The following is an 11,662-nucleotide window of genomic DNA, read 5'->3' on the forward strand; positions in this document are numbered from 1 at the left end:
CTAGGTATGTATGTATGTATGTGTGTATGTGTAGGTATACCTACTATAACATTTTGCGTTTTTATGCCCACTAATGATGTTATGATAGCGGTATGGGAGTAGATACTGCCCACCCACCACTTGCAATCTATGGGGAGGCCGGTTCTTCTCTGCTCGTCGATTACTTGTTATCAATTTCGTAATGTAATTGTGAAGTCAAGTTCAGCCGAGCAATTTGTAGTCAGTCACTTTTAACATTTTATTGGTTGTCATGTTATTGTTGTTGTTGCACAAATAGCTTTTATTTCTATGTCAACATATTTGCATATGTATATGTTCGTATGTACATATGTATGCATGTATTTAGTTGGTGTGCTTAGGAGCTTCCTATTTTTAGTATTTCGGTATAATGTTTGTAAACAAAAACTATGTATGTACATAAGTGTGACGTGGATAAATACACGTCCAATTTAATATTCGCTACACTGCGAAAAATAGACGACATAAATGGCTAAAAATTTTATATATACACTAACGATGCCCGATCGATGGCCGCGATTCCGTCTGGGTAGCTTATTTCTTTTCCATATACTACTGGCAGCAGACTTTCAAAGCTAAAAATACAGCTTTGATGAATTAAAAAAAAAAATTACCCGTAGTCGCAGTTACGATGAAGTTGATTTTTCCTCAACTTTCATCGACGTTTTCGCAGTATATTTTAATTTCATCTAAACCGTACTATGAATAGAGCCTTTCTGATTAACTCGACTCTAGCGCCACGAGGTGCCCGTCGCACCCCAGTATACGTTTCTAATTTCATCGATATCTTTACTATAATAACTGTACAAAAGTCGTGTTTGTATGTATATTGAAATTTATTTTCAAAAGAATGACCGATGGTGATGCAGGGCATACATATAAGACGACACATCCTATAGGCGTGAAATTTTTAATAAGCTATAACTTCGGTACCAGAAGTCACATTTCTTTGAAATTTGGTGTGAAGATCTATGGTAAATGCATACAAATGCCGCCCCCTTATGACCATCNACGAGGGATTCTCGAGCGGCGAAAAGTTAGCGAAGGGCTCGTAAACGATAAAACAAAAAATTAAAAGAAAGAGGCTTGTAGTAATTTGTCAGCACAAGAAAAAATTTTCATTCTGTTGGAAATTTTTCTTGAACCCCATAATATTTTGTAATATATATTATTCGCATACGAATGCTTTTTCGATCCGTTTACGACTTATCGTAGGCGCTCGACAATTTCAAGCGAAAAAGTACTCGAAAACTAATCGTAAACGGCTATCATAAACGACTTTTAGCCGGTTTTTCTTCAAGAAAATATTCAGTTACGGGCTCGTTTACGATGTTTTTGCTGGCTGGGTATACTTCTTTACAGGTTGGAGTTGTGATAGTGTTTTGGTAAATGAACGATATGTGTGTATATGACAATATGATATATGTTACAGCATTTAGTAGACACATTCATATGTATGTATGTATATTATTTTCAAATGTTTAAATTAAAAAATGCAAATTTTCTAATTTAAATGGTGATTTAAGAAAAACTGAACTTAGTTTTCAAACAATTTACATCAAGTACAAAACGCTTAGAAGCCTTTTCGCTTTTTTTTTCATTTCAAACTAACAACTAATTCAGTAATAACTGCATTACAGTGCGTGTGTATCAGCCAAAGGTAAAAAAAAATCACACTTTTTCATAGAACGCAAACCCAATTAAAAGGTTCGCACATTAGCTGAGTAAATGAATTTGCTACCAATTTCGAATACGAAATCATCATCAGAGGAGTCAACAAACCGTGTACGAGCGTCGCATAAGAATGATGTTGTCGTGCTTACATACATATGTATGCAAGTACATATGTACATACATATGTTTGTGTGGTTGCGTGTGTAATAATTTTTTGATTTAGACAAATAGTTAATTTGTATGGCATGCAAAAAAGGCAACGGTAATGCAAAAAACACTACACGAAAACAGAAATCACTTAACATTCTAGCAACTTGACAAATTAAAAAAAAAAAAACACAGCTTTGGAGAGGTGAGTGTGCGCGTGGGTGCTTTTCAGGTCGGAAGCTTGTAGTGCGAATTGTGATATGTGTGAGTTTGTTAATGATGAATAGCAATAATGACATAAAAAGAGTAACACACAAACACATGTCAACAAATATTAAGTAATGTGTAATGTGCAAGTTTGTATTCTGACGCTTTAGTAAGGAAATATTAACAAATTACAGCATGCGAGCTGTTGGCGGCTGATGACATTTACGAAAAAGAAGACAATTAACTTATGATGATTACATAATTCCTGCCTTGGGTTCATTGTGTTGTTTTTACGTAAATTGCACACATATATATGTACATTAGGATGATCCGAAAATACGCGCGTGTCGAAAAAGTTTAAAATGTTAAGCTCTCACCCCTAGGATGCTTCTAAGTAGAACTCCAAAACACGCTAAAAATTGCATTACGGGATCCATAGAAAGTCATTAGTATTCAAAAATGGTGAAATAAACAATTTGGTATTATTATTGGAAGAATTACATATACCATTTCTACGAAAAAGTGTTCTTCCCATATGAAATATATGTGACAGTTCATGGGCTTTGAAGCAGTTCTAAATATAGTTTTTTTGAAAAACGAAAAAATACGGGTATTCCTTTTATTCATTTAGGAGAATCCTAGGTGTGATAGCTCAAAATTTTAAACTTTTTGGACCACCCTAATGTACACATTTTTGTGTAATTTTTTATTTAGAGTGCTTAGCACATACTGCATACTTTCATACATACATACATATTGACAATTCCGCCCTTGTATCCCTAGCAAAAAATTTGTGTGTACTATGGAAAATGTCAAACAAAGATGTGATAGCTTTAGGGTCTTTCGAGTGAACTATTTTCGCAAGGGCGACGAATATCGAAGAAGATAGAATGAAGAATTGCACGAACTTTTCGAGGAACAACGACCGCGCTGGCTTGGGCGTATTGTTCGTATAAATGACGTGGCTCCGGTGAAAAGGTCCTTCGACTCGGCGCTCATGAGTGGAGAGACCAAGTGTAGAAGGACATCTTTGCACTCGGGATAAAGGTAATTGGCGGAGTTTTTTTTTAGTAACGGCCCAAACTGACGAACAATTGTATAGCGAAAATAAGATACTCTACCACACAAAAGATGGATGCAGAGCCAGAACTGGCATTAGCTTGGCATAGGTGGGATTGAAAATGGTCTTGAAATTTGCTTTACAAAAAAAGATAATATCTTTCGCATTTTATTAAAACAACTTACGGTCGAGATAAGCCACTTTCCCTTTCAAGCAATATATCATTGGATTCCCAAGCAATATCTCATCGACTAACTAGCCATAGGTGCAGTTAGTACGTATTCGGCATTAGCTGAGGGTTCAGAAAAGCGTGTAAACTTTAAGGAGGTCCCACATTCGAAAGCCGCCAGACGTAAAATATTGAAAAGTGTTTGTAAAATTGTAAATAATTGCTGAATATAATATTTATTATTATGGTTTCAGTAACTATAAAAAATGATAAGCGAAGTTCAGAATGAAAATCTTTTTTAACGGAAAATTAAATCGGAAAAATTTGAGAAAAATAGCCGAAAACGTAACCGTTTCACATTTCACATTTTCAGTACTTTTCTAGACGTGCAAACGTTTCTGCCACATACTTTCGGAATAGGTAAACGGTCAAAAATCCGCATTTAATCCACTTTTCTTTCCATTTTCGTATTAATTTTTTAGATTTTTTGCTGGCTGGGTAGTTGTGCAAATGTATGTTGTATGATAGACAACACTACACACCAAATACCCACCACACAACGCCACGGCGAGAGGTGTCATCATTTACTACTTACAAGCGACTTAACGAGACGAAAAGACAAACTGCGAAACTATCCGCCTGTGAATTTTTGTGTGCGGCACTTTAGCCACTTTTCGTGTGTGTGTGTGCCTGTAGGTACAAATGTAAGTTTCAGTTTTTTGGCCTACACTTCTCTGTCGTTGTACAATTGTACAGTATTCGATATCAGAGCTTAAAAACCATCGGTGGTGGCNGGTACAAATGTAAGTTTCAGTTTTTTGGCCTACACTTCTCTGTCGTTGTACAATTGTACAGTATTCGATATCAGAGCTTAAAAACCATCGGTGGTGGCTGCCGGTTGTAGGCGGAATTCGGAGTGGAGATTTTAGTGAAATTAAATTCTATTCGGTATATTTTAAAGCAGTTATTTTCGTGGTACGTACGAACTCTTGCGAATTAGTGATTCATATTTGAAAGACGCTTTTTGTAAAGGGCGCAAAAATTTCGATTTCTAACTGAGCAAACATTTGATTCACTACCTTAAACCAATGCTTGGTCAATCCAGTGCAAATGTTTATATACTCGTACCATTGGCAGATACTTTGCTGCTCTTATACATAGTGGTTAATTATCGTCCCACATATCGCGTCATCATTTTGTCAAAGCGTGCTTTGGAAGAATTGTGCCAGTTCGTGCTGTTGTTGCATTTTTTTTTACCGCTAATAGTTAATTACTGAGTGGCTTTTGTGTTTGCCTCAACATGTGCTTAAACCCTTACCCAACTGGCCAGGACTCATACGTACCAGCACAGATGTTTACAAGTTTGTGGAATTGAACTTTGTTGTGTTAGCTGTTGACAAATTAGGGCTAAAAATCCTTATGGGTATCCTTGATGTGTCATTCAGTCGCTACTTAAGTAAATAAATGGTTGGCTGCTCAAATAACAAATTAATAATAACGGTGTTATATGTTTGATATTTATTTGTTGTACAATCCCTACAGTGGTGCAACTAAGTTAAATATTCGACTACGAAGCCAACGCAGTTTTGAATAATGTGATGCGAAAACAGGTATTAAGTTAAACGTTGTACCTCGGCGGATAAAAAATTAAAAAAAAAATTTATAAAAATTTTGCCAGTAAAGTGATTATAGTAAATGATCTATGTAACAAGTAGAAACTACGAACATACGACTTTAAAGTTTTCAGTTAAGTTTCAGTTTTTTGAATAGAACCAAAATAAATGCTACATAATTATAACAAATAAAAAAACTATTCACACATACCAAACTATAGCTTTTAAATTTAAATAATAATAATAATAAAAAGGACAAAGCTGATATGAAACCTTATTCTGCCAAGTCCAGCAAATACTTATCTAGAAAGCCTTTGCTGTCTTTCGAAAGACTTATTGGAACATCTGCTAACGAGAAGACCTTAAAGTTTTTCTAGGACGCACAGAATAAGTTTTTTAAAAATTAAATGAAATCAAAAAAATATATATATAATTTTCTTTTTAAAACAATAAAAACTAATAAATAAAAGAAAATTAAAGAAAAAATAAAAATATGTGAAATGAAAATACTGTAGCAAAAATAAATAATAAGTTGTTTAAAAATTAAATGAAATTTAAAAATATATATATATATAATTTTATTTTTAAAACAATAAAAACTAATAAATAAAAGAAAATTAAAGAAAAAATAAAAATATGTGAAATGAATATACTATAGCAAATATAAATAATAAGTTTTTTAAAAATGAAATGAAATTAAAAAAAAATTATATATAATTCTCTTTTTAAAACAATAAAAACTAATAAATAAATGAAAGGAAAGAAAAAAATATATGTGAAATTAAAATATAGCAAAAATAAGTAAAAGTAATTTTAAAAATTAAATCAAATTAAATAAAAAGCCTTTTTAAATGCAATGGAAAAGTATTTTGCTGAGTGTTGTCTTGGATACACAAATACCTCATCCGCGGACCATAAATAATATTCGGCGCCATATTAATAACACTGGTTTACAGCAAAAATTACCAAGGCTCTATCCAATTCCTGTTTAGAGCTGCTCGCAATTTACCGTTATTCAGTTAAATGAAAGCAGTTCCACTTAATCACGAATATCCTATGCAGCAAATGAGGCTGAGAAATCAATTAATCATTTCAGATTTTTTTTTTTATTAAAGAATAAATAAGATATAACAAATTCTGTGTAAACTTTTTCCAATTGTTGCCAAAAATTCAAGCTACCAATGAAAAAGGATCGATGGATAAATACAAAAGGACGAGTACTCAAATGCGCAATAATTTTTTTGTATGAAATATGAGCAGGACAGAATGTTACTCATACGCCATGTACACTCTATTATGCAACGATTTTGTTCATTAGTAGCTTGAGTATTTTTACGGAATGGTATCGCACACCGCTAACCACTACACTCCAGCGGCTGTTCGAAAAATTATCCATAGAAAAAAAAAAAATTAACTCGATTTTCGGAATTAGTGAGCGATTCTACATAGGCATTGGGTAAGGGCATCCGGTGAATAAAAGAAAAACATAAAAATTTGTGATCAAGTGTAATCAGTCAATTGCCAGAAGAAGCTATAAAAGCTCGAAAACATAAATTTTATAGTTTTGGATGTTTTGATGCCTCGAGAATATCAATAGGGATATTCTCGATCCGTTGCATACTTTGCGTTTGAACACATAAAACAACAATGCCATGCTAGACAGTATGCAACGGATCGAGAATACCCCTAATGTCTTAATAAAATTTTATTATTATTATTATTATTTTTTTTTTTTTGAATTGAATTGATGAGCGTAAAGCTGCTCAAAATGCATACAAAGTTTGTTTTTAATTAAAAAAAAATAATAATAATAATAAAATTTGATTAAAACAATTTTACAAGCTTAATAAAAAGGTGTTTTTGTTTCATCATACATTCCCTAATGTATGTACATATATTTTGATGTATCGAACAAAAGGAATACATCGTTGTAATTTTTCCACTGACATCCCTACATATTAAAGGCTTCTAAATGTTTATATCCGAGTGCACTTGCGTCCGAGTACGCGATAACTCGAGCAAAAATTTCGATATTTTAACGGACATTGGTATGTAGGTTGCCATTTATACAAGGTAGGTTGGTATTGAAAATGGACACACTGACTGCAACCACGCCCACTACTCATATGTATGTATAACGGTATTTTCGAAAAATGCAAGAACAACTCAGTAAATATTGGATGCGAATTATTGAAAATTAGTACGTGAAGTAGCATTTTGGTACAAAATAATATCATTATCAATTTTTCGGAAATTTAGCATTGGCCACAGTGCCTACCCACCTTTTTTGAACCAATAAATATTTTTTTTTATACATATGAATACATATGTACATACATGCAAACATATTGGTCTCCCCTCTCACTGAGTTATTCTATCACGAAAGCTGCGATAAATCGCTAACTACTAAAGCTAATTCACTTAAAATCGATGACTGCAATAATCATTTAGCAGAAAGTTTGATAATCATTAATCGATTAATTAATCTCTACCAAACTCAGCGTAGAAGCGTAAATTTCAGAAATGCGAAAACTCCGATATTTCAATAATTGAGGACGCTATGGGTTGGGCGTGGCACCGCCCACTTTATGACTACTAAGGTGTATCTCGGTAACCCCTTTTTCTCTTTACATTTATTCATTTACTGGAGCTCAATAAAGCTGCCTTTACGCGGGTCGATTTTCAATTCGATTTCAATTCAATCGTAAATGTAAGTGCTTTGGCTGGTCGATTTTCCAGTCGACAGAAATCGACCCGTGTAAAGGTAGCTTAAAGGCTGTAAAAGTGAAAATTTTCTGATTCTTAATAGACACCATTAATTGAGGCAGAACTTCGAATAACCGTTTGTATTTTATTGTTGTGACTTTGTAAATGCCTTGAAATATGCAAATGTACGACCATATGCACCAGATTGTGATAACCTTTATTGTACAAATTATTAAATTATTGAAATTCCACATTTCCTCCTCCATCTCGAAGATCAACTACTCGCAAGACCCCATAAGGTATTTGAAAAGGCGAAAACCCGTCTTAACTGTGTCAATCAAAAATTCAAAATTGAAAAAAGTGGACTTAGCACATTTGCACTTTTAGGTAGCGAAAAACATAATTTTATTAAAAAAACTAAATTTTTATCAAATGTTACAAATTTTTCGCATCGAATTTGAGAATGTATAAAGTATGCCTCAGCACGCTTGACCTGTAAATATAAGGGGGTCTATTTGATTCTTATCACATATGAACCCAAAGTGTGTCATTTCACTGAACTACATACATATCTATACGGTTTAGTTCTTTCAGACTCACTACCTCGCAGTTGGATGATGTCAACTTCATATCTGGTCACGATCATCAGCGTTCTGCAGTTACTCAGCTATGCAGACACGATTTTCATTTGTAAGTTAATTAACCAAAGGTACACATTCTTCCCTATGCCTAATCGCATTAAATCTATGCTTCACAGCTTATGAAGACGCTCGCAAAGCAGTTATACAAGCCGAGGATCAGCTGATTGTCGGCGCCCGCATACATCTCAACGATGTGGAGGATAAGGTCAATGACATGTTTATGCGCTACAAGTATGACGAATTGGGTGCAGGATTCTACGATCCGGATGTAAATGCAGCTGGATTGCATTTCTTCAAGGGCAAGAAGCTCGTCGAACAAAGCAAGGTGTTGAAATTTCTCAAGCGCATGCCGAAGGGCGCCATTTTGCATTTGCACAACACGGCCAGTGTTAGCTCCGAGTGGATGGTGCGCAACATTTCCTATATGCCAGGCTTGCTGCGCTGCACCAACAAAGAGGGCACCAGCATATTGAGTTTTCGGCGGACGGCACGCGATCACGGCTGTGCGACGCAGTACGTGCGTGTAAGTGATGAACGTGCGCGATCGCTTAGTCCGGCTACGTACGATCGAAGTTTTGAGAAGTTGATCAATTTGTACACGCCAGTACCGGAATGTGAGTAAGAGATGGTGTTGTTAGACTATTGGAAAATGTGTGTTGTGTGGAGAGTAAAGAACTTTTCTAACTAACCCTTGACAGATGATTATCCGACGATCAAGCATGTCTGGCGCAAGTTCCAGAATATGTTTGCGACCACCAATGATGCGCTGCGCTATTTGCCGGCATTTCGTGCCTATAGTTGGCGCATGCTGGAGGAAATGTACGAGGATAATGTGATGTATGCGGAATTGCGCATGGATTTTAAGGAGGTAAGGGTCCGGCAGGCAAATATGAAAGCAGTATGGCCAGGTTAATGGACTCACACTGACTTAGTTTAACCACTTATTTTAAGCAACTACTCACTCGATCAAAAAAGAACAGAACAAATGTGGTGCGATTTCTCATGCCCAGTTAAACGGACACCACTGCACTTAGGCTGTACCCACACCGAAGAGGACACGTTTTTCTTTGTCGGCCGACAAGAAAACATTTCTTTTTTTTGTATCCCATCTGTGTCGTGTTACGACTCATTTGGTTTGAGTTGAATAACAAGAAGTATTGCACGCTTGCTCTATACGACACCAACAAGCGTTTTGTCGTCTTCGGTGTGGGTTCAGCCTTATATTAAAACTATTATTTTGTGCCAATTTTCAGTTGTACGACTACAGCGGCCGCACATTTTCACCAGAACGCACAGTGCATGAATTGCTGACCATTGTGGAGGATTTTCGACGTCAGTATCCAAGCTTTATGGGCGTCAAGGCGATTTTCTCAACGCATCGCGATGTTGAACGTAGCCGCGTTTCTGAAAAGTTCAAAAAGTTCAAGAGCTTGCAGTAAGCTATCGAGATCTTGACAACGAATAATATATCAACATTTTTTTTCTTTTGATTCTCCAGCAAGGCGCACACTGATTTTATTATCGGTTTCGATTTGGTCGGCCAGGAGGATCGAGGTAAGCCGCTGCATAATTTCGTAGCTGAGTTGGCGGATTTACCGCGGAGCGCAAAGTATTTTTTCCATGCAGGCGAGACGAGTGAGTACTGCTTGTGTTACTCAGTTTTAGCTGAATGTTACCAACATATTTATATAGTAGTACAGTGCTTTACCACGCATACTTTCTTCTCGTTTTTAGATTGGTATGGCGCCGCTACAGACATGAACCTCCTAGACGCTCTATTGCTCAACACCACACGCATCGGTCATGGCTATGCATTGCTAAAGCATCCAGTATTGTGGAACGCAGTCAAGAGACGCGACGTGGCGATCGAAGTGAGTCCCATATCGAATCAAGTTCTACATCTGGTCACCGACCTGCGCAATCATCCGGCTAGTTTTTATATGTCTCAAAACCTGCCAATGGTTATCTGTAACGACGACCCCGGCTTCTGGGGTACCAAAGGTCTAAGCTACGACTTCTACTACACCATTATGAGTTTGGCACCAAATCATGTGGGACTGAAAACACTTAAAGGCCTTGTTTGGAATTCGATACGGTACTCAGTTATGAATGAAAACGAAAGAAGGACGGCCTTTGAGAATTTGGAACAGGCCTGGGAGCGGTTTGTCAGTGATGTGGCACAAGGAAAAGTCTTTTGATTTATGTACTCTCTTACATAGTTACAGATTCACCTTACGCTAAGTTAGGTCATTATGTGATTATCAGATGTTAAAATGTGAAGGAACAAAGAAGTAGTTATTTTTACAAAAAAAAACAAAAAACTTTGATTTTGACATTTGTTTTTAATTGGGGTGTTTAGGCGCGACTGCTAACCCTGGGCGCCTTAATGCATGCTATGTACTACTGCATGTGCAAGAATTTCCTATATTCAATTTATGAAATTTTTGGTTATGCACTTCTCAACTGCCATCTAATAAAACTTTCTTATTGTATTGTAAATGTGTAGCCCAAATATATGTGCTCAAAAAAACGCGGGTGGAATTTTGTAGTTCTTAAGTCAGGCTTGTTGGTTGGTTTAAGCGGATTGTCACATTGGCGATAGACAATTGGCCAGTTTTGTCATTTCCATTCCACAACTCGAGCTACCGACAACTATTTGGCGGGTTCCAGTACGTCATACAGGGAGAGACAGCTGCACTCTGAAATATTCTGCAGGAATGGTTTACCGCGTGTCTTTAGCCTTATCCTCGCGCGAGAACTGGACACTCGCACAGAAAGTGCTCGACTGTCTCCTTTGAGCTCAGTTTCCCGCAGCTGCGACAGAACCTATTGAAGGGTAAGCTTATCCTTCGGTAACGTGTCAGTGTCCTGTGCAGACTGCCTTAAGTTTGTAGGTATTTCCTTTGCTCATTCCCAAAAGAGATCTGGTTTTAAGAGTGGGTTCCGACCGAAACTTCAGAGCAATACTATACGATACTGCACTGTTCCACCTCTGTCTAGCCTTCGAGTGATGAATTTTGGCAATTATGGCCTTGATCTGCCTGAGCGAGGCACACATGTCCTCCACGTGCGACACATTCAGTGCATAGTCGCACCTTGCTAGTTTGCTCGCTGTTTCGTTTCTGTACATGTCCCTATGTCCCGGGCAGAGTTGCGTAAGTGTGAAATAATTTTCAATTTTAAATCAACCATTTTTTTCTATTCAGTTTTCATTACTTATTCTCCGCTTAAGAATGAGGTTTATATTTTTTTAGTTTTCCATTCACTCAAAGCAGTTATGAATTCACACATCAACATATTCATAGCAAGATTGAAAAAACCAATGCCCAATCAAAAAAAGGTTTAACACTGAATGATTTTATATCATAAGTTTGGGATTATATATAAAACAGTTGTGTTAACATTTACGTTTTAAATATAATTCATA

At 36.2% G+C, this 11,662-nt stretch overlaps 1 protein-coding gene across 1 annotated transcript; it reads left to right on the forward strand.

Annotated features, from left to right (window-relative positions):
* The first annotated feature begins 4,104 nt into the window (after positions 1 to 4,104).
* On the forward strand, positions 4,105 to 10,433 carry LOC108374998 (adenosine deaminase CECR1-like). The gene is made up of 7 exons (XM_017631062.1): positions 4,105 to 4,250; positions 8,189 to 8,284; positions 8,352 to 8,849; positions 8,934 to 9,103; positions 9,489 to 9,670; positions 9,734 to 9,870; positions 9,970 to 10,433. Exons 2-7 carry the CDS (start codon positions 8,209 to 8,211, stop codon positions 10,431 to 10,433), a joined length of 1,527 nt encoding a protein of 508 aa, XP_017486551.1. The 5' UTR covers positions 4,105 to 4,250; positions 8,189 to 8,208.
* The last annotated feature ends 1,229 nt before the right edge of the window (positions 10,434 to 11,662 follow it).

Source organism: Rhagoletis zephyria, unplaced genomic scaffold, assembly GCF_001687245.7.
Source record: "Rhagoletis zephyria isolate East Lansing unplaced genomic scaffold, Rhagoletis_zephyria_1.1 Rzeph_scaffold_08367, whole genome shotgun sequence".
Taxonomy (NCBI): Eukaryota; Metazoa; Arthropoda; class Insecta; order Diptera; family Tephritidae; genus Rhagoletis; species Rhagoletis zephyria.

What these genes read in the sequence shown, in the direction of transcription:
- LOC108374998 (XM_017631062.1), top strand. Translation starts at nt 8,209, where the DNA reads ATGATGTCAACTTCATATCTGGTCACGATCATCAGCGTTCTGCAGTTA. An exon ending in TGCAGACACGATTTTCATTT is followed by an intron (nt 8,285 to 8,351) that starts GTAAGTTAATTA and finishes TATGCTTCACAG; the next exon opens with CTTATGAAGACGCTCGCAAA. An exon ending in AAAAAGTTCAAGAGCTTGCA is followed by an intron (nt 9,671 to 9,733) that starts GTAAGCTATCGA and finishes TTGATTCTCCAG; the next exon opens with CAAGGCGCACACTGATTTTA.